Source organism: Schistocerca serialis, chromosome 4 (genome assembly GCF_023864345.2).
Source record: "Schistocerca serialis cubense isolate TAMUIC-IGC-003099 chromosome 4, iqSchSeri2.2, whole genome shotgun sequence".
Taxonomy (NCBI): Eukaryota; Metazoa; Arthropoda; class Insecta; order Orthoptera; family Acrididae; genus Schistocerca; species Schistocerca serialis.
In genome coordinates, this window is record NC_064641.1 from 695621110 (window position 1) to 695644929 (window position 23820).

Below are 23820 nucleotides of genomic sequence, written 5' to 3' on the forward strand. Positions count from 1 at the left end.
GTTCCTGGTGTGTCCGCTGTGCCGTGCGTGTGATCATTGCTTGTACAGCCCTCTCGCAGTGTCCGGAGCAAGTATGGTGGGTCTGACACACCGGTGTCAATGTGTTCTTTTTTCCATTTCCAGGAGTGTATAAAGCCAGTATAGCTTTTAACATGAATACTTGTGTGCACCTGTAGAACCAAGACCACTTGTGATGGTAATATGGTTGTGTTTTTTTAACGTATAGCAGTTTGTAAAACGATTACGCCTCTCTTTCTAAGACACGGTGGTAGCATTCACAAGAAAAACTTATGAGACATGTCTACCCATGGTTTATTTTAGGTCAGTATTATTTCGTATCGCCAGCAATCGGTTATTGACGAAGTATTATACTTAGTAGTAGGGGGTGTGTGATAGGTTTGCCTAGAGCATCAGGCTTATAAAGTATGTGTTTGTGTTCCAACATGCGCAAAGGAAATATGTCCAGTCATAAGGAAGGTGTGGATTTGACGTGGAGTACTGTGATAGCAAAGGGAGGAGTACATCAAGTCATAAGAATGGTACCAATATTTCTGTTTCCAGAGCCACAGCCAACAGCAGGGTGTATTTCCGATACTTCGCTCATTGTGGAATGTCGTTCAGCTGAGACTGCAGTCGTAAAATTTAGCTGTCAGTACAGGGATAAAATATATTTGAGGCTAGTTTTTTTCCTAGGACGATTCTGTCTGTGCATGCTTGGCGTGCAGCGCCAGTGACCTGTGGCGGGAATGATTCACATTTCCCATTAACTGTAGGAGCTGTCTGATTGCAGAGGCCTGTTGGAGAGCAGGAATGTAGCTGACTTAACCGTGTTGTCCTCTAGACAGCCGTATAGCGAACTGATACTTAGTACGTGTTGGATAGCTTTCGTGATTGCGTGGAAATTTTTGAGAAGTTTCAATAAGGACGTGTGTTTGCGCTGGACCGTTATTCCCTTCCATGTAAATTGTCCGGTTGGCTGCTTCTACGCATTTCGCGCCTTTATTTAGTTGAGGGAACATCGGTTGTGGTGTGTGCATTTAGCAGGTGAAATATGTGTGGAAGACACGTTTTGTGGTTCTCTCTAGACATGAGAAACACCTTAGTTGACTTTGTAAATTATAGGGATGATTTGGAATCTGTTACATCACCGATATCGGTATTCGCTAGTGGAAATATCAGTTTCATCTATTTCTTTCGAGTTCTCATATAAAGGTCTTCGCAGACGGGATAAGTTTCTAGTTACTCAGTAGTTTATAGCACACTCCACCTCGCTAATGTTTAAGGTTTGCGCAGAAATAATTTCGGGTCTATATCTTCGGAATTATGTTGCGCGAGCGATTGGTAGGATACTGCCTGATATCGAGAAGTACAGCGAAAATGATATAATATTATGGCAACCATGCGAAAATTAATGTGTTCTTGCAATTCCAGAGTCTGGAGATGGGTGTAGAAAAGCAAGCAAGCAAGCAGGACCAGGCCAGAAACGGTAATGCGTGACGATCCTATTAAATATACGGTTATTGATCCACTGCACAGACCAATTTAAAGACTCATCATCTATACTGTAGGAGGATGACGGTATCCCACAAACTGTACTGTAAGTCGCGAGAGACGCTCCCTGTGACCCAGTGTCGTTGTTTGAAACATCTGGCAACAATGGATGGAGAGTGGGGTGGCCCTGCTTTGTTCCACTACTTATGTCTCGAATGCGCGATGCCACACTGATGAGCCACCATCAGTTAAGATATATTGTATTGGGTGCACAGCTGAATACATCAATAATAATAATGTCTGTTCTGTAGCCAAGTAAAATGCTATTACTTTTTTAATGACCTATTTCTTTACTTCGTGGTTTATATAATGATGAGCGCTGACAGATAACATTTAAAGATATGGTGTACAAAGAAGATGCAGAAATGCTAGAGACATTCTAAGCAAACATTGCATCACCGAGGTCTTTCAAGTATGTGAAGTGTGCTAAGACACAGAAGAGTGCAAAGTGGTTACCACATTTCTACCATGGAATTCACTGGGATGAACCCAGCATACGCTATAAAGATATGGTGACGTCGCTTCAATTATTCGACTACACGGATGACAGCATCTATGTGAAGAGGAAGGAGAAAATCTCATGGATGCATCGAATCTTTAAATTAGCTGCTGTTCAAGACCTGGAATTCTACGGGTGTCCTTCTCTCCATCGACTCAAGAAGAAGAAGATATGTGAAAATAGTGTTTCTGTGTCTGTTGATGAAAACATAAAACTACTTTTTTAGTTGGCTGAGAAATAAATGAATTTTTGCCTCACAACCTCCGAGTTCTTTTTTTCCCACCTTATTCCCACTTTGACAGTGTACAGTTTTAGCCACATGCTATATCTGTGGTTTTCTTCAAGCACCGGAGATATAATTTTAGACATGTCTGCTATACATCTTTGGAAGCGGACGTGATCACGTGCCTCCTGCTCCCATAAACGAATTTGTGCTGCACGGTTAGGTGTAGTTCCATGTAACCATTTCATATATTTTGTTATCTTCCATCTTAAAATTCACCTCCTGAATAGCATTCATCTTCAGAAAAACTAATGTCGTTTGTCACCTGGACAGCTTTTCAATACATATACATGTACATCCAAAATGCAATAGGGGAAGGGGCTTTTTGTAAATAACAACAACAAAGACGTATGGTGAAGAATTTTTTTTTTTGGTTTATTCAGTTCACACAAATACAATATAATTCTTGAGGTACAATATAATTATTGAGGTACAATGCAGTTTTTTTAGGTACAATATAGTATTCTTGAGGTTTGAATTGACTCTGCTATTCCAATGCAGAAATACTTTTAACTTACACGCTACAACCTACAACAGTAAACAATGGCCGGAATTTTTTTTTATAAATCTACACTAAAAACTAATGAGGAGGTACTTTCTTTAATACAACTTAATTCCACAGACCCATTAGCATAGTTTTTGCAATAATTCTGATGGACTGTGCACGCTTAGAAACTGATTTCAACAGTCTCCAATAGCAAAGGTTTCTTACAGTAACAATTCTGATGGACTGTGAGCTATGTAGATATTATACACTTAAAAACTATTCTGATTTGGATGGCTAGTGGCAGGTGAAAAACTTAAAAGCTGTTATATTTACAAGACACACATGGTGTGTAGATATATTCCAAGATGCTACTCCAAGCGAGTGTAAAATGAATGTGCGCAACGGAAAATAATAAACGCTAAAATGAAGAGTTGGCCATGTCTGATTACCCCCTGAAGCAGATCTTAGGATCTCTTAATTCTATAAATTACAATCTAAACATAAATGAATGATGAAGGCAACTAATCCTACTAAATGATAAACGTTGTTCCTGCGTATATATTTATTGTAGATAAAAAACCTTTATATTACAATGTTTACATTTCCTAAGTAAAATTACTAATCAACTGTCCAACTCTGACCCTTATTATGACTGCACAATCTAATATCAATAACGTGAAATGACTGACATCATCTACGTATGTAGAAGAACTATGTAAAGGGACTGTGGCTTATGTTCCGACATGTCACCAGACTTTTATGGAACGTAATCAAACTACTATTCACGCAAAAAAGAAAATTACATATGACTAGTCGTAAGGGAAGGGTACACTTAATGTGGTGAATTGTAATTTGAACGCATTGAGGAATATATCAGAACGTAAGGCGTGAGAGATTCATTTCGTAAATGGCTGCACAATATAGTAGTGCAAGGGCTCAACTGTACCTGCTGTAGTTTGCAAACATGACGGGCAATACGGTTGCAAAAAAACATCCCCTCGTTGGCACACATTAAGCCTATCCTCGCGTTTTCCTTGTCGCATAATCGACAATGATATTGATTACAGTACACCAACCTGTATCAGAGATATCTTTCCAACCCTTTTGACCAAGGGGTGTTGTTGATTATGTGCAGGATGTCTGTGCTTTATAACACTTGTTTGAGAGTGTTTTGACAGGATGCAGTACCTTCCTGAAGAGCTGACTGGAAAACTTAACTTCAAATAATTTACTAGAACTGAAAAGAAGTGAAACATGTAGCTGGTGTGAATGTGGACATGTCATAATTTTTTTGAATGCTGTACACGTATAAACGATAGCTGCACTGTTTGCCTGAAGTGTGTATAAGTTGCGGTGTAAAGTTACTGTCGCTTATGTTCCAACATGTACAGAGAAAATTACTGTGTGTCCTATGGTGAGGGAGGTATAGATAAAGCACATCGATAGGTGTAAGGCGAAAGAAAGAGTTTTTATACATGGCCAATTATGTGCACTATAGATATTGAGATTCGTTCCAGAACCATGGCCGTCAAGAAGAGACATTTCCAGTACGTTGCTCGATGTCAGACTGCGGCAGCAATCCTATTTAATTGTAGTTACACTGATAAATATGTGGCTGGTTCCCAATATACATGTGAGTCTGGGGAAGGCCGTAGAAAGTGCAGCAGCAGTCAAACAGGTCAGGGCAGGAAACAGCATCTCAGCAGACGCCTCTGTTACGAGATTGGGCTTGCCCATCTTTGTAGACCAGTTCAGAGAGTCCGAGAAAGCTTCCAGCTTATGACGATTTGGCTTGCGGCTCCCACTGGGTGGATGAATAGTGAAATAATACCCAGTTTGCATTGGGTTGTCTGCGGGACCGTGTGTGTCGTGTGTCTACTCTGCAGAAATTTGAGAGGTCCAATATGACGAGTGTTTGCACTGGGAGTATTGATAGCGTTTGGACTCCTACCACTTAGATCCTCCTGGGGTGGGCGCTAGTCCACGACTGGCTGGCCTCTCTCTGGCTGACATGCACTTCTGTGGCTGCGGTCATGGGCTGTGTTTACGGCGGCAGTTTCCTCCGTTGGCGCTCACTGCGGCACGGTGAGTATGTCGGATGTATTTGACCATCTGTAGACCACTTTTGCAGAGTTTAATTGCCACCGAGTCCTGGGAGCATGTGCAATAGCGTCCTGTGTGGTACAGTGGACATGGGACGGCGGGCGGTGCATGCTTCGCGATCGATAGATTTTTAACTGTGTGGAATTACGAGTGATGTGTGTTTCATGACGGTATTCCTTGCACAGTCTGAGTAAAAAAAGAAATGCGATCGATGTAATTACTTCTCATAAGGCCTTCATCTTTCAAAACAACAGAGAATGATGAGCAAAGGGAAATCCAAGCCCAGCAAACAAGCCATTTATGGGTCATCTGTCATGACATACTTATGGGCATACTGTCAAAGTTCCTCGCAAATCACTCGCTCGAAAAACAGCAGTGTATCGACATTGGTTAGGATTTCAATGTTGACAAATGTGGGTTTGGGCATAGTATCCCAAGGAATCCCTGGTATGGTGTAGTAGAATTCAGGATCCAGAGAGTATGTTTCCACGGATGCGCTCCAGAATCGTTTGCAGATGTCCTCAAAATGTCCTCAAATAAGCAAGTGCTCTACCTTCTGATCTACCCAAACACAACTCACGCCCTGTCTACAAAGCTTTACTTCCGCCAATACCTCGTCTTCTTCCTTCAAAATTTCACAGAAGCTCTCCTGGGGAACTTGCAAAACTAGCACTCCTGGAAGAAAGGATATTGCGGAGACGTGGCTTTGCCACAGCCTGGGGGATGTTTCCAGAATGAAATTTCCATTCTGCAGTGGAGTGCGCTGGTATGAAACTTCCTGGCAGATTAAAACTGTGTGCCCTTGAAAGGTAAAGGTCCCGAGTTCACGTCTCGGTCCGGCACACAGTTTTGATCTGCCAGGAAGTTTCATATCAGCGCACACTCCACTGCAGAATGAAAATTTCATTCTAGAAACATCCCCCAGGCTGTGGCAAAGCCATGTCTCTGCAATATCCTTTCTTCCAGGTGTGCTAGTTCTGCAATTTTCGCAGGAGAGCTTCTGTGAAGTTTGGAAGGTAGGAGACGAGGTACTGGCGGAAATAAAGCTGTGAGGACGGGGCGTGAGTCGTGGCTCAGATGGTAGAGTACTTGCTCGCAAAAGGCAAAGGTCCCGAGTTCGAGTCTCGGTCCGGCACACAGTTTTAATCTGCCAGGAAGTTTCAGCTTGATACATTGCTGAGGAAGGTGTCATTTTATGAGGTAGTGGGGTCCACCTTCACAGCCCACCTCAGGAGGGGGAAGGCACTCAACTCCTTGCGCCGAAAATTCTTGAGCTTTAAGACCTTATTCATCTTATGAACATCTCTACGTGTACTGGGTACTGCATAGAGGAACCCAGCAGATGCTGTGTTAATAGTTTACTCGAAGTAAATAGGTTTTGGCATCTGGAGCAAAGATGCCATGCCCTGTTATGATTATTTTTTTTTTCAAGATTCGTCTGTTAATGTTGACTCTAGGAATATAATACAATCCCATACTTATTGCTTCCGTCGGGATCGTGAGGACAAGGTTAGATTAATTATCTAACGCACAGATGCGTTTAAACAATCATTCTTCCTGCACTCCATAAGTGAGTGAAACGATAAACAACTCAAATAATTGGTGCAGTGGGCATTTCAGAGTGGTCCATAGAGTTTAGATGCAGATGTAAACGTGGACGTGACGGCCAGAGTGAATTGGCCTTTAGCTTCTCAATCCCGACACTATACTGCGACTTTTTATGTCACGTATGGTATGCCATGACCTCATTTTCACCGTTCGGTAATGGGCGTAATTCAATTCGCACTGTGGACAACGTCACGTCTACTGAAAGTTGGGTCACGTGACGTCAAAATATTCTCCTATGCTGTGAAATGGCGAATCCGATCACATGATGTGACGTGAAATGACGACATGAAATTACAGTCTAACATTTTATGCTAGACTGTGGTGAAATTACGTCCATTATGAATAAATACACTCTGATGTCCTGACTTCAGTTCCGTTGACGTCCACTGTGAAACTTGCTTTATACATCGTCTGTAAAAATCATCTTAACATGCTTTGATAATGCCTCATTTTCTTGTGGAATTTGATTATTCTATTGTACAATGGTGCAGCAGCTCCTAAAGCCCAAATACAATTTAGAAAAAAATCATGGAATAATCGATTTACATTCGGCTGTCTAACAAAAGTATCGATAGTTCGACGATAGTGGCACAGCTGGATTCAAGCTAGAACATGCGCAGACCGCAGACGGTTTTGTTGCATGGCATAGTCTGCTTGTGTGTTTTGCGCAGTTGTGTTGTGGGCTATATTTGTGACGACATAAATGTTGTGTTTTTCATGCAGTTGCATCCGAATACTGTCAACAAGATAGCACAACGTTCCGAAGCTTTTGTGTGAGGAAATGTCTACCTGGACAAACGAATTTGACGTCTTCAGGGACCTCGATAGACTGTCAGGACTTGGAAGAAGTAATGTAACGTATCCTTCTTTGAACGCCTTTGGTAGAGGAAAGCTGATAATCAAGGAAGATCGAAATGGAAGAAAAACGAGGGTTGCTCAGGTATTATATCGCGCGTGCAGCAAAATTACCAACTGTATTGCGCTAGGTTGACATTCTGTGTGTAACATTCAATGTGTACTTGAACGATAATATATGCTAACTATGAACTATCTAAAGGCAACTGAAACGTTTGTGGGTGCGTTTCGAATAACTCTCTCCTCCTTCCAGTTGTAAACAATGTTTTGTGTGATAGCAACCTAGTGTTTTCTTCGGTACAGTGGAAGAGAAACTTTATGTATGCCATGAATTTAGGTGATGATACACTTTTCAAATACTTCAGTCTTTTCAAATCTCCCTACACACTCGCACTGTGTGTGTGTGTGTGTGTGTGTGTGTGTGTGTGTGTATCAATCTTCAATGGAGTAAGAATTGCCAAATGAAATTATTTTTTTGCTTTTTAACTCTTTTAGGCACAAGACGTTCAGCGTGATTTGGTGATAAGTTGGACACCTATGAATTCATCAGATTCCTATCCGTACTAACATTAAACCCATCATAGACATTGTTTTTGGACCTAGTATGAAAACCGTAAATTTTCGAGAAAAAATATTGATAGCAGAAAGGATTGGTTAATATTTATATCGTGAGGGAATTATCACAATACCTATTTTTCGAAGTGGTAGCTGTGGGATGTTCTGCAAAGCACACTGGATATAATTTTTATAACAGGATTGATGTTCTTATTTTTAAAATGACTCTTAGCTGTAATCTTGTTCATGCAAATCTATCTAAGCTATTGTGCCTTTTAATTCAGAGGCGTGACTTTTCCCAGTCCGGCTGTGAACTGCCTTTGGTCTCAAAAAACTTACCATACTTGTTTTTGTGAACATATCCGATGTTGTGGCAATTTGTGATAAGTGCTAATGCTGACTTTTATTCTTCCTTTTCGTGGCTTCTAAAGCACTTGAAGCTTATTTGCTTACTTCACATTTTGCCTCAAAATGCTTCTATCTTGTGCTACATCCTGCCAAGTATTTATGCCCGACCTGTCATATATTGTTTTAATTTCATTTTCCCATTTATTCCTGGGTCTCTGCTTTGGTCTCTTACAAAATGATTTCTCCATGAATATTCTTGAAACTGCTTGATTCTATTTCATTCTGATCAGATGCCCTGTCCACTGAAGTCTTCTAGAATTTATTATTCTCATTGTTGTTGCTTGTTGTGATAATGTGTGCGTCGCCTTTTTGAGCTTTGCAGTCCATCATCATAACAAGGACCAAAGATTTTCTTGTACTTTTTGTTTTCGAATACTGGTGTAATTGGTGTTCTCTTTTTGTTAAACTCTGTTTCTGCTCCATAGGTTAGGATTGGTTTGATGATTGTGTTATATAGCTCTGTTTTAGTTTTACTTGTCAGTAGTCTAGACATTAGAAGTTTTTAAGTAGAACAGTAGGCCTGTTAGCATTTTGTAGTATCATTTTCACTTCTAATTGTTTGTGATGTTGTTCGTGTATCATTGCTTGTGAAAATTTGAACTGTACAACATGTTTGAGTTTATGCTTTCTAATTATTAGTGTGATTGGTGGTCTTGTTCATCTCTACATCTTTTAACTGTCATGTATTTTGTTTTCTTTTTTGTTTGTCTTTAGGGCAAACTTGGAAGCTTCTTCTAAAAGCTCCACAAATAACTATCTAATCTCCATTTCTCTTTTTCTGTATCATCTGCATATGCTAAAACCCTCACTTTATTTCTGTGGGGGGATCCTAGCAGGTAATAGTTTTTTAAAAACTCTCCAATGAACGTTACAGATAGAAGGGGACAGAGCATCTGTCTTAGTACAGATTTATTATTAAAGTGGTCAGATTTTATTCCATTTAGCAAAACCATGCCTATATTATCATCAATGCATATTTTGCAGATATTTACAAGTTTAATTGGAAATCCCAAGTCCATCACTACATTCCGCAGGCTTTGCCTGTGAATTAGTTGTACAAATGTGTTGTCTGTGTAAAGCCATTTTGATAATCCCTGTTTATATTTCCTGCATATGTTTTCAAGCAGTTTAGCAATAAGCAGGATAAAATTTTAAATGCTATGTTAGGTAATGATTTTCCCTTAGGGTTTCTGAAGTCTTCCCCTATCTCCTTTCGTATGTTTTAGGAATATTAATGGTTCTTTCCTTTGTGTTTGTAAATTCTCTTTTTTCCAGATTAGCTGTACTGGGTGAAACAAACATCTATGCTTCACTTCTTCATGTTTTAGTATCTCAGCTGGAATTTCGCCACTCTCGGATGCCTTTTCATTTTTGATGTTTCTGATACTTCCGAGCACTACTTCATATGTCAATGCTGGAATCTGGTCTTCGTTAGGGCTGCTGGTGGAATTTGTAATTGGTGATTTGGATCAGAATAATTCAGTAGATTGTCAAAATATTCATTGCATGTTGATAAAATTCTGCATGTTTCAAAAACCATATTGCCATCCTTATCCTTAATCACCTGAGATTTGTAATCAAAACACCCTTTAATTTTGTGAACTGTGCCATACATTTTCTGAATGCTATTATACTGATTTTTAATAGATTAAGTCTGATTTGGGTAATGTTTCTTTTTTGTATAGCTTGTTGTATGAACTTGCTTTTGCGTGTGCTGATAAGTAAATTATGTTTGAGGATTCCTGTTTGCTTGTAGCCATTTGCTGCATAATCTCATAACCTTCTCTTCAGCTTCCTCACATTGTTCATCAAAGAGAAACATACATCATTCATTCACACAAGCAAGCTCATCTCATGCACACATGATCATTATCTCCAGCAGCTGGGTCCAGAATGGAATGCAAGCTGCAATTTGTAGGAGCAGCAGCGAAGGGTAAGGGATAGCAGTGTTTTGGTGGGGAAAGAGAGAAGTGCTGTCTGGGAGAGCGTGCAGGAACTAGACTGCCAACATGCACAGTGGCGCCCCCAGGGGCTCCACAACTCTTTTGTGGATATGTGCGTGGCGAGCACGGGACCCCGAGCTAGTGCGGCCCTCTTTCCTTTCTGGTCTGTGTACCTTCCTTTTCTACTTCCTTCCCCATCCCCTATCCTCCTCCCCACCCTCACCTCCGCCTCGTCCCTTCCCCTTCTCGTCCTCTGGAAGTATGTTTTGTGCCTACGTCCAGAGACGGACACTTGTAACTGTAAGACAGTCTCTCTTCTTTACTTTCTATGCTGGAAAGTCTCTGTCCTTCCTTTGTCCTCTTCTCTTTACCATCTTCTCCACTGCGGCTTTTGAGACCTCTCTTCTTTCCTTTTCTTTGTTCCTCCCTTTCTTGTTTTTCCTCCCTGTGCGTGTCTGAAGGCCGACCCACGCATTCCTGCGCGTAGCCAGTGATGGGGTAACGCGTAATTCCCCGCTCCAGGTAGACAGGTAGCACACATATGTACCCCCTGGTAACGGTCAGTCCCAGGGAGAGGTGATTACCTGAGCTGGTACCTTCTGAAAGTGCCGATTGGTCCCTTCGTCCGTTTCTCGGGAGGTGTGAACAATCACCTAAGGCGGAAGTGCCCTCAGAGAGGGCCCCCACAAGGAAGGAGCACGCCATCGGAGACGCCGGTAATCATGGGGGATACTTCCGCAATGGTTTCCTCATCATCTATTATGTCTGCTCACAAGCGAAAGTTAAGTGAGTCTCAGCCACAGACAATTCTTCCATCAGTGCCACAGTTCCTTGTTGTTTCTCGGTCAAAACTTCTCCACAGTCAACCCTTTCATTATTCAGAAAGGTGTTGACACAGTTGCAGGTCCTGTAAAGTCTTGTTCGTGATTACAAAATGGCAACTTGTTGTTAGAAACAGTCAGTGCCCTCCAGGCACAAAAATTGCTGCGAACTTCACTGCTACACACCTTCCCTGTCCGGCTGGAAGCGCACCGCACTTTAGATTCATCGCTTGGGTTGGTTTATACAATCTCCCTCGACAGATTGTCCGTTGAGGAAATTCAAAATACCTGTCTGACCAGGGCGTAACGGCTGTTCATCACGTCATGAAAAGTGTTGACAAGGACTTGGTTCCAACTTGTACTATCTTCTTGACATTTGACACAGTTCAACTTCCATTGAACATAAAAGCAGGCTATGAGATAATTTCAGTTCGCCCTTACATCCCCAACCCTACACTTTGCTATCGGTGTCAGTGTTTCAATCATACCAGCCAGTTGTGTTCCAATCCGGTCAAATGCGTTACGTGTGGCAAGGATGCCCATGAGGGTGCTTGACCACCTCCATCCCCTCATTGCATCAACTATGACCACGCTGATTCCTCTAGAGATTTTCAAAGATGAATGGCTTATTAAGGAAATCGGAGTGAAGGAAAAGGTGTCGACATTTGCTGCTTGTAAGTTATTCGCCAGTCGAAAGCCCACTGTGCCTCCCACAGGAAAATATAGCACTGTCCTTACATCTCCTCCGCCTACTAAGGAGGCAGCCATGCAGACTTGTGATATCACCTTTAGTGCCAGGTTCGTTAGATTGGCCAGTGCAAAGATCGCCCGTTCAGCCTCCCCACTATCACCTGCTCACTCTGCGGCTCACCCTTCATCGGCGTCTGCTAAATCGCAATTGCCCCAAAATCAGACACCCGGACTTCCAAAAAAGACCCTACTCGCAAAGATTTTTTACGTACCCCGACTTCACAACCATCAATTTCTCCCTCATCTCAACGTCCTGTTTCCAAGAAGGCTCATAAGAAACCCAGTTCCTCTCCTTCTCCGCCACAGCGTGTCTCATCTACAGCACCACCTGGCAGTAACTGCCCTCAGCCATCTTCCGTGTCACCAAGGCGCACTGCTGGTGGCCGATCAACCAGCCGATTGCTGATGGCAGGAGCTGCTCCCAAACAACCTATGGATCAGGATCTTCGGCTGAATGCCATTCCATACTGTCGGCCACCAGCTCTCAGCAGTCGTTGAGAGCAACAGTGTTAAGGTTCTTCCCTTTTCTGTCCACCCCATGTCCATTAACCATTGGAATATCTGCAGCATCAGAGCCAATCGGGATGGGATGAATTGTCGATCCTCTTACGATCCTACTCGCCGGTTGCCCTCTGTCTTCAAGAAACAAACCTGCGTCACCACAATCGTTTTGTATTCCCTCATTTTCATTCAGTCTGGTTTATCTCCCCTCTGTTGATGGCACTCCAGCACATGGAGGACTCATGATTCTCCTCCACTATACTGTCCATTATCTCCCAATCCCCTTAAACAGTTCCTTCCAAGCTGTTGCTGTCCATCATTCCCTTTCTGGATACACCTTCTCTCTTTGTACTGTATACATTCAACCGTCCACAATGATGGGAAGCGCTGATCTCCTTCATCTCTTGGTCAGCTTCCGCCCCCCCCCCCCCCCCCCTATTTGCTGGTTGGGGGACTTCAATGCCCACCACCTGCTTTTGGGATCTCCACGTCCTTGTCCGCGAGGCTCGCTATTGATTGATGTCTTCCACCAAGCGGATCTAGTTTGCCTCAACACTGGGCACACTACATTTTTGTCTGCCTCCATGACAAATTTCTCTCATTTGGACCTTTCGGTTGGTACTGTTCAGCTAGCTCGGTGCTTTGAGTGGGTCGCTCTTGCTGACACACACACAAGTGACCATTTCCCCGAGATGCTGGAAGTTTTCCCAAGCCAATTGGACACTCTTTTTGTCTCTAGCGACATTCGATGACCGTCACTTTCCTAGCGTTGATGATCAGGTCACTCATATTACAGAAGTTATTCTTACAGCTGCGGAATGTTCAATACCTCGCACCTCTGATTTGCCCCGGCGCCCCCCAGATCCTTGGTGGAATGAGGAGTGCAGTTATGCAGTACGTGAGCAGTGACGCACTCTTCGCGTTTTCTGCCACCACCCTACTTTGGCCAACTGTATCCGCTGTAAGCAGTTATGTGCGCGATGCAGTCATGTCATCCGCGATAGCAAGAAGACAAGCTGGGACTTCTTTACTTGCTCTTTTAACACCTTCACTCCCTCCTCTGAAGTTCGGAGTCGAATTCGACAGTTATCTGGCGCGCCTGGTTTCTCCCCGATCTCTGGGCTCATTGATACCTTAGTGGACACCGTCGCAATTTTGAACTCATTGGGTCAACACTTTGCTGAGATGTCGAGCTCTTCAAATTACGTGCCAGCCTTTCTCCCGAAGAAACGTGCAGCGGTAATACGACCTCTTGCTTTCTCCTCTTCAAATAGCGAAAGCTATAATACTGTTTTCTCCATGCGGGAACTCCAACACACACTCTCTTCTTCTCGCTCTTCCACCCCAAGACCAGATGGTATCCACATCCAAATGTTGCTGCATTTACCATACCATAGTCTGCACTACCTCCTTTGCCTTTATAATCGAATTTGGGTGGACAGTACTTTTCCCAGAAGGTGGCGGGAAGCTATCGTCGTTCCTGTTCTGAAACCTGGAAAGGACAAACATCTCCCATCTAGCTATCGCCCCATTTCTCTCTCAAGTAGTGTATGTAAGGTTTTGGAGTGTATGGTGAATTGCTGTTTAGCCTGGTGGCTGGAGTCCCGAAGCCTTTTAACACCTGCCCAATGCGGTTTCCGAAAGCATCGTTCTGCAATTGACCATCTTGTTTCTCTCTCTACTTATATCATCAACAATTTTCTGAGGAAACGCCTTACAGTAGCAATATTTTTTGATCTGGAGAGAGCTTACAATACCTGTTGGATGACAGGCATCCTCCGCACACTGTTCTCTTGGGGTTTTCGAGGTTGGCTGCCCCTTTTTTTCATTAATTTATGGCAGAGCGCACATTTAAAGTGCGGGTGAACACGACTCTCTCCCATACTTTCTCCCAAGAAAATGGGGTACACCAGGGCTCCATGCTAAGTGTTGTACTGTTTGCCATTGCCATAAATCCGATTATGGATTGTCTCCTTCCCGATGTCTCGGGCTCCCTCTTTGTGGACGATTTTGCGATCTACTACAGCTCTCAACAGACCAGCCTTCTTGAACGTTGTTTTCAAAGATGCCTCGATTGCCTCCACTCTTGGAGCATCAAAACCGGCTTCCACTTTTCTCCCAGTAAGACCGTTTGTGTCAATTTTTGGCATAGTATGGAGTTTCTTCCGCCTTCCCTACATCTAGGCCCTGTCAACCTTCCATTCACGGACGTCGCTAAATTCTTGGGTGTTATGTTTGACAGAAAACTGTGCTGGTCCTCCCATGTTTCCTATCTTTTGGCTCGCTGTCTGGGATCCCTCAACACCCTCTGTGTCCTGAATGGTACCTCTTGGGGAGCGGACCGAGTGGTCCTTCTCCGCCTCTATCGCATCTTGGTGCGCTCGAAATTGGACTATGGAAGCATAGTTTACTCCTCTCCTCTTCGGCGTCTTGACTCTGTCCACCACTGTGGATTGTGTTTAGCATCTGTAACTTTTTACACCAGTCCTGTGGAAAGCCTTTATGCTGAGACTGCTGAATCTCTGCTGTCCAATTGGCGAGCTGTCCTGAGTCGCTATGCTAGCCATCTGTCTTCCATGCCTGCTAATCCGGCCCATGACCTTTTTTTCGACGCCTTCCTGGATTTAGGGTATGCAGGCCACCCTTCCTCTCTGCTACCACTGGGAGTCCGCTTCCGTCAACTACTACGTTCTCTTTCCTTACACTTTCCTAAAACTTTCTGCCTGCTCCATGACCTTTGTCAGTTTCCCAAGGATGGTACCCCTTCTCTCATTTATCGTCGGGCATTTGCTGCCCTATGCGCACAAATGAAGGATGCCACATTTATTTACACTGACGGCTCAAAAACATCATTTGGTGTTGGGAGTACCTATATTGTTGGCGACACCCCTAATTGATTTTGGCTTCCTGACCAGTGTTCGGTTTTTACTGCGGAGCTTTACGCTGTTCTCCAGGCTGTCCAATACATCTGTCACCATCAGCAGATACTGTATATTATATGCTCAGATTCGCTCAGCTCTCTCCTCAGTCTCCAAGCTCTCTACCCTGTCCACCCTATGGTCCATAGGATTCAGGACTGCCCCCACTTGTTCCATTTGGGGGGTGTCTCTGTGGCATTCCTCTGAATCCCTGGACACGGTGGTATCTGTGGAAACGAGGCGGCCAATATAACGGCCAAGGCTGCAGTCTCTCTTCTTCAGCCTGCTGTTTGCGTGGTTCCCTTCGCCAATCTACCGAGTGTTTTATGTCGTTGTGTTGCTCTTTTATGGCATGCACATTGGTCTACACTTCCCAATAATAAATTGCAGGACATGAAAGCTCTTCCTTGTGCTTGGACCTCTTCCTCCCACACTCGTCGTCTGGAGGAGGTAATTTTAACTAGACTCCGGATAGGGCACTGCATTTTTAGCCATCGACATCTTTTAATTGGTGATCCTCGTCCGCTTTGTCCCCACTGCTCTCAACCGTGGACAGTGAGACACCTTTGACTTGAGTGCCCCTATTTTACTCCGTTATGCGCCCATCTACAGCTGTTGCCTGATATATCTTCCATTTTAACAGATGACATGCGCTCAGCCGATTGCGTTCTCGAGTTTATTAGTGTCAGTGAGATGACATCAGTCATTTGAAGCTCTTTTTGGGGACAAACAACCCCCCCTTCTACAGTGGTTTTCTAAGCTTTGCTTCTGTTTTTTAGTTTCCCCACCTTTTGAGTTTCGCTCCCATTGCTGCTGATTTACAATATGGTTTTTTTACCTTTTCCTCAGCCACACACCGGCAGCTAATGACCGTAGCAGTTTTGCACCCTAAAACCATAACAAAAAAAGGCGCTAATGACTGTAGCAGTTTTGCACCCTAAAACCATAACAAGAAAAAGTCACAGTGTCAGGGTTGTGTTGCAGGGAAGTGGGGAAAACTGGAAGCAAAAGGAGAGGGGTAGGGAAAGATGGGCAGGTGCAGTGGCAAAGGGCAGCAGCCAAAGAGGGTGGAGATGAGATTGGAGAGGAGGTGGTAGGACGTAGTGGGGTGGAACCTGTTGGTTGGTGAGTGTAGGGGCATTATGTTACCATAAGTTGAGATCATGATAATTATAGGAGTGGAGATGTGTTGTAAGGGTAACACCCATCTGTGAAGTTCAGAAAAGCTGGTGGTCGAGGAGAGGATCCAGATGGCTTGAGTAGAGAAGCAGCCATTGAAATCAGGCATATTATGTTCAGCTGCATGTTATGCCACAGGGTGGTCTACTTTGCTCTTGTCTGCAGTTTGGCAATGGCTGTTTATCCTGGTAGAGTTGAGGACCTGGTGAAGTGGCTCTGAGAGAAGGTGTTTAGGTTGTGAAGGAATGAAGATAAGGTGTCTTGGCCCTGAATCCATATCATGATTATATCATCAGTGAATCTGAACCACACAAGGGATTTGGTGTTCTGGGAGGCTCGTAAGGCCTCCTCTAAATGGCCCATAAACAAGTTGGCATAGGAGGGTGCTGTGTGTGTGCCACTGGCTGTGTTGTGGACTTGTTTCCGTGTATTCCCACGACTACTTGTCCTTTGAAAGGAATACACGGAAACAAGTCCACAACACAGCCAGTGGCACCCACACAGCACCCTCTTATGCCAACTTGTTTATGGGCCATTTAGAGGAGGCCTTACGAGCCTCCCAGAACACCAAATCCCTTGTGTGGTTCAGATTCACTGATGATATAATCATGATATGGATTCAGGGCCAAGACACCTTATCTTCATTCCTTCACAACCTAAAGGACAAGTAGTCGTGGGTTAGGATAAAGTTAGTGAGGTGAATGACACGTGAGGTAGTGCGTTTGAAGTCTGAAGGACACTATTGAAAACTACCATTCGGTAGACCATGAGCATGAGGGATGTTTGTGTATAGGGAACTGGCTTCAACAATGACGATAGGGATCCAGGAGGTAAAGGGGCAGGGATGGTATAGAGTCAGTGAAGGAAGTGGTTGCTATCTTTAATGTGGGAGGCTTGATTATGGACAATTGATTGGAGGTGTTAGTCATTGAGGGCCAAAATTCTTTCAGTGGGGACATAATAACCAGCTACAAGGGGAAGTTCAAAATTGTTTAATTTGAGGATTTTGTGGAGTGTAGAGAAGGTGGGTGTATGGGATGCCATGGGGATGAGGAGGGAAATGGATTCAGGGGAGACGTGGGGAGGGTCTAAGGCTTTAAGTGAAGATTAGAGGTTGTGTCGGACTTCTGGGAAGGGATCACTCTGGTTCAGGTTCATAGACGATGTCATTGGGTTCAGACCCTAGACACCCTTATCTTCGTTCTTTCACAATCTCAACACTTTCTCTCCCATCCACATCACCAGGTCCTTCTCAACTGAGCGTGTCACATCCCTAGACATAGACCACCTCCTCTCTGATAACTCCATCTGCACCTCCAAGTGTCCCCTTCCTCACCCAATACCACCCCAGACTGGAACAGCTGAACCACATCCTTTGCCAGGGCTTTGGTTGTGTATCATCATGCCCTGAAATGAAGGACATCTTACCTGAGCTCCTTCTCACCCCCTCCTGAAGTGGTGTTCCATCAGCCACCCGACCTCCTCCATAACATCCTAGTCCATTCCTATGCCACTCCCAACCTCTTGCCACAAGATCATATCTTGTGGAAGACCCAGATGCAAGACCTGTACAATCCAGCCACCCAGCTCTTCCTATTCCAGTCTTGTCACTGATTTATCCTACCTCATCAGGGGCTGGGTCACCTGTGAAAGCAGCCTAGTTATTTACCAGCTCTGCTTCAGTCATTGCACAGATTTTTATATTGATATGATTACCAACCAGCTGTTCACCAGGATGAACAGCCACCACCAAGAGCAAAGTAGACCACCCTGTGGCACAACATGCAGCTGAACATAACATGCTTGATTTCAATGGGTGCTCCACTACCCAAGCCATCTGGAACCTCCCCACCACCACCACCACCACCACCACCACCACCACCCACAGCTTTTTCAAACTGTGGATGGGAGTTATGTTTATGGTATATCTCTGTTCCTGTAATTATCCTGGCCTCAAACTAGGGTAACACACCATTCCCACATCCACCACCAAACAATTTCCATCCCCTCTGTACTTTCACTCCTCATCAGCCTCGTCTCTGATCCTCTTTGTTTGCTGCCTTCTGCAATTGCACACACCTGGCCTTACCTACTCCTCTATTTTTTCTCCCAGTTTTCCCCACCTCCCTGCCCTATTATAGCCTCCTGATGCTGCACCAGTTGGCATTTTCCATGTGATAGTTAACATTCTGGTCTTGAGTTGCCGGAGTTGGCAGTCGTGTGCATGACGTGTACTTGCTTGTGTGAATGAATGATCTGTATTGTGTGTCTCTTTCTTTTTCTGACAAAGGCTGTGGCTGAAACCTTATGTGTAAAAGTCTTTTAATTGTGCTTGCTTGCAACTTAACATGTCATCTTTACTGTAAGTAGCAGTCTGTCTTTTCCTACGTTATTGTTTAGAAACTCTACACTATGTATGGAGCTTTGTTGTAATCTGAATTATCTGCTAGGCTTGGTGACAGAAAAATGTTGTTTTTAGGATTCACAATTTTTGGACTAACTGATATAAGCTTCCTATTCACCTTTAAAATTAGTTTCCTCTTTTGCTTCATTTGCACTTCTTGTCTCTCTTTTTTTCCTATGTTTCAAATAGTTCTAGGTAATCTTGTGGCTAAGTGAACACACTTTTTTCCTGGAAGTGTGTACACTTCAATGTTTTGATTATGTTAATTAGTATATAACAAATTGTAGTGTGATTTATCCCAACAATCAGTAGTTTCCCTTGATGTTAAGAATACTCTTATCTTAATTTTCCATGACATTCTGATCTTATTTGTAACTTAGGGATTATGAGCAGTTATTTTGCATTGGCATCTTAGACACTAAATGAAGGCTGAGGTGACACTAATTTGTATCTAGCCTCAGGTGTAGGTAAGGTCAGACATGAGTCTTAGATTATTAGTGTCTGAAGCAAATGTCATCACAGCAACCTGTTTTTCGGAAATTAATGTTGTTGTCAATCTCACCACTACCATATCCGGAGATCTAGGTGTGGTTTGAAGGTTGTGGTATGTTTGCGAGTTGGCAAAACCAACAAATGTGTCAGAGCAACTTCTGATATATTAATCTTACATTCTGTAATTGTACTTACTCTCAGTGAATTTCCTATGGGCTGTTATTTTTGAGTTAGTAATGTGTTTGAGGGTGTAAATAATATCTTAACCAAAATCCCAGTATTACTGCTTGGGATGCTTTGATAGATGAAATATGTATGTTTGTATGATGTCATAATTGCCACACTTATTGATAGAGCCATTCTTAAAGGCAAGCAGATCGTATCTTACTATTCAGTCGTTCATCTACTGACATACCAATTTTTGAAGGCAGCTGTTTCTGTAGTAACCTATGGTGATGTATACCTGTAGTGATGTAATGCCTCTGTATACTGTGGTTAGTCTTACCTAGAGAGTGTAGGATACTCCTAGACTGGTCACGCAATAATGTTTCTTAGAACTCTGTAAGTTGGTCTTTGTGGGATAGTTAATCTGTCTTAGAATCTGACATTTAAAGTTCATCAGCGTACTGTCCTTTGAGTCAAACAAATCTGAGACCATTTGTGCTACCCTTCTTCTTCCCTTGTACCCCCTGTTCTATTTGCTCCTGTTCCCCTGTTCTATTTGCTACGGGTCCCACAGACTTGAGCTATATTCTATAATGGGTCGAGTGAGTGTTTTATAACCAGTTTTCTTTGTCGACTGACTGCATTTTCCCAGGCCAGGGTTACCACAAGTTCTGGAAATCATGGAATTTCAAGTGTATCAGGCAAATCAGGGAAATTGGAAAAAAAAAACACTGGAAAAATCTCATTTTTCTCTCAATAGATGAAATGGTTTGTTTACTGAGATGTCATGCATTGTCGCTGGCTGGGTGCAGCTGAGTACGTGAGCTGCTTCCCAACTCCCTCATTCTTATTGCTTCTCCCCTTGCTGCCACTCCTCTCAGCTTTCAGCCAGTGCTGTCACCACTTCTTGCTGCTAGCCTAGCAGCTGCCGACGAGAGGCAGGGAGGTGTGATGAGAGGTTTGTTTGGATCTGATTCTCAGAGGCTGTTGATGCAGTGGCCAGAGACAGCTGTCGTGTGTGCACGAGTTGTGTCTGAATGATTGTGTGAATGTGTATGTGCTTTTGTTTCTTGACAAAGGCTATTGCCAAAAAATTAGTTGTCAGTGTGTGTGTGTGTGTGTGTGTGTGTGTGTGTGTGTGTGTGTGTTCTATGTGCCTGTCTGCAGCTCAGTGATCATCTTTATGGTGAGTTGCTACTTGTCATCATTAGTATTGATTTTCAGAGTATTCACACAAGTTGTGTGTTGCATGGATTGATCACTGCAGTCTCATTTCATCAACATGGTGTCTGTGACATGTGTAAATAGGTGACCACATCAGTGGACTTCCATGATGGGCCAAAACCGGAGGCCATTTCAGAAGCCCAACATTTCCCACTAATGTGCACGCCCTACCTGTTGGATCTAGTCACACCGATCTGCCCACAGGCCAGGCCTGTTTGTGTGTGGTGTAATGAGGCTGATTTTCATGGTTTATCCATGGACTCAGGACTGTGGTGCTCCTCAGCAGCCCAGAGGCCACATGCAATGGATTTCAGGAATTGCGACTGTATCACCCCAAGAACATAGTACAGTGTGGCATTTTATAGACATTTTATTTATTCCATTGCATTTGAAAGTAGTTTATATATTAGGAAGTATGTCTGATAAGAGGAAGAAAATAGTGGCAGTCACTGGCAGTTTGTGCACTATGTACTCACATATTTCGTGAAAGAAAAACCACACAATACCTGTAAAATAATAGTCATAAGACAGTAGGCAATAATCAACAATAACAAACATAATAGAACAAACATTTTATTTGCAGTTGCCTATAGTGTTGGTTTACATAACTCTTCCCTGCCTAATCGACTTCTTCTAAGAGGTCTACTTTTTTCTGAAGTTATTTCCGAAATCATTGAAGATATTAAATCTGTCTTGCAATTACAATGAAATACATATCTTTGTCGCCAAATGTGTTTTGTTTTATTGAAATAAAATAACATCTGTGGTCTTAATGTAACATATATAACGTTTGACTTGTTTTCTCCATCTAAAACCAGTTCATTGCAAATATGTTGACATTAGTATTTAAGATTTGTGCTCACATGTTTAGAAATACAGACGTCCTTACATTTTTTTTGTCAACTTATGTTATTACTTACCCTTGTGATCACAAAGTTTGTCTCCCCAGTGGGCCAACAGCTCTTTGGTGGGTACTAGTGTGGTGTGCATGGGTCTCTGAACTATTTCAGCCTGTATTATTATTATTATTATTATTTTCTGGGCTACTTTCCCTTCCCCTTCCTTCTCCTTCCCTTTTCCTTTGCCCCTTCCATTCCTTCTTTTGGTGTTCTTCTTTGTGTTGGGCTGGCTATCCTCATGACTTTCCTTTGTCTTGCGGTTTTGGTTGGCTGCTTTTCCTCCTCCTTTTTGGCTTTTCTTTTTTTTTGTGCCCCCTCCCAGGTGTTTGAACTCAATTTCTAAATTTGAAATCTGTAGTGCGAGCCAGTTGAGAACTCCCTCACCAGTATCTTTGGTGTGGATTCCTCTCCCTCTTCCCCCTTTTCCCCTTCCCCTCCCTCTCTGCCAAAGCCCTTTTGCCTCCTGGCTAGGTCACCAACTCAGTAGCCAGTCCATGTGGTGGGGCTGTTATGTAGCCATCTGGCTGAGCCCCCTGTTGCCACAGGGATCACGGATAACACTGCTGGTACCTGTGCTGCGAATGCCGTATGCAAGCCAATGAGTGGTTGCCCATCTTTTCAGGGCATCTGAACTCCTGGCAATGACCATCCTGCCCAGCTGCCATTGCTGTGGCTGGGTGGTGCCCACAAGGCAGGCCCCTGTTCGGAGTGGGTGGTACCAGGGTGGACATTTGGCTTATGAAATATGTTAATCTCTCTGGCCGTACTACTATGGCTGTGTCTCTTTCTTAATGTAGTTCTGTCTCAGTTCCTGTTTCTGCCTTTCCAGCCTTACGCTCCTTGGATACACCCTTGGAGGAGGGCCAGACATGCCGGCTAGGGGCAAGACCCTTTCCACGGTTCCTGGTCTGTACGAGAACTGACAGGGAGACTTTTGCCACCAGTAAACCTCTTTTCTCTGTGGTATGTACTGAGGACAAGTTCGGTAAAGATGAGTCATTAAACAAGACGAGCTCTGTCTCTCTCCTTATAAAGACAACTTCTGCCAGTCAGCCAGCCTCCCTCTGTGCCTGCGACCGTTTAGGAGACCCCCCCCATGACTATTTATTCTCACAAATCACTCAGTATGACACAGGATGTAATTTTCCACAGAAACCTTCTCATCGAGTTCAATGATGACCTTACAGCTAATCTGGAACAACATGGCGTTCATTTCGTCCAGCATGTCCAGAAAGGCCCTAAGGATCATAGTATAGACACTGGCACTTTCATCATGGCATTTGAGGGTGATACCCTGCTTGAGATGGTCAAGATAATGGCGTACAGACATGATGTGAAACTGTACATTCCACCTCCCATGTGTTGCTGTCATTGCCTCAAGTTCGGTCACATGCCCTCGCGATACAATGCCATCCCATCTGTGGCGATTGTGGTCGCCCTCTTCACTGAGCCCTTGCATCCAACCACCTAACTGTGTAAACTGCTCTGGTCTCCATTCTCCTCACTCACTGGAGTGTCCAGTGTACATGAAGGAAAAAAGAATTCCGGAAATAAAGACCCTTGACTGTCTCAGCTACTTTGAAGCCCAGAAGAAATTTTACAGACTTCACCCTGTAAATCTCTCCTCTACCTCAGTTACGATTTCCCCTCCTCACACTTCCCCCTTACCCCCCCCCCCCCCCCCCCTTCTGTTTCCTCACCCTCAACAGCTCCCATCCCTTCCCCTCCAGGAACTGCTTCTCCTCCTTGGCCAGGGAAAACATTCTCTTCTGTGGCTCGTGCTAGGGATGGGGCTCCATCTTGGAACACCCCTTGCCGGCATTCTCAGGACAGGAAGCTTGCACGCTTGGGCCGTAGGAGAGACCTGTGTTCTGAGGACCCCAAAGCTACTCACTCTCTGTCTGATCCTGACATCACTGCCACCTGTTCCCTTGCTGATAATGCCTCCTCCCTCCCTCTGAGGAAGAACAAGAAGCAGCACAAGCCAAAAGATGAGGCTTCCCTGGCTTCCTGGAGGGCTTCACCCCTCCACCTCATCCTGAATCAGACCCAGTTTGTATGGATGTCACCCAATCCTCATTGGTGAAGACCACTGACCAAGTGACTTGACCTTCCCTCGGCTTCTTTATGTCTCACCTGGACTCTCACCACATGATAATCCAGTGGAATTGAAAA

The 23820-nt window shown here is 43.8% G+C and overlaps 1 protein-coding gene across 1 annotated transcript in view; it reads left to right on the forward strand.

The window, feature by feature from the left end:
• Nucleotides 1-7163: 7163 nt before the first annotated feature.
• Nucleotides 7164-23820, forward strand: part of LOC126473200 (uncharacterized) — a 111150-nt gene continuing 94493 nt past the window's right edge. The window contains exon 1 of the mRNA XM_050100098.1: nt 7164-7471. Within this exon, the coding sequence (XP_049956055.1) occupies nt 7313-7471 (159 nt within the window). The 5' untranslated portion in view covers nt 7164-7312. The remainder of the gene's footprint in view (nt 7472-23820) is intronic.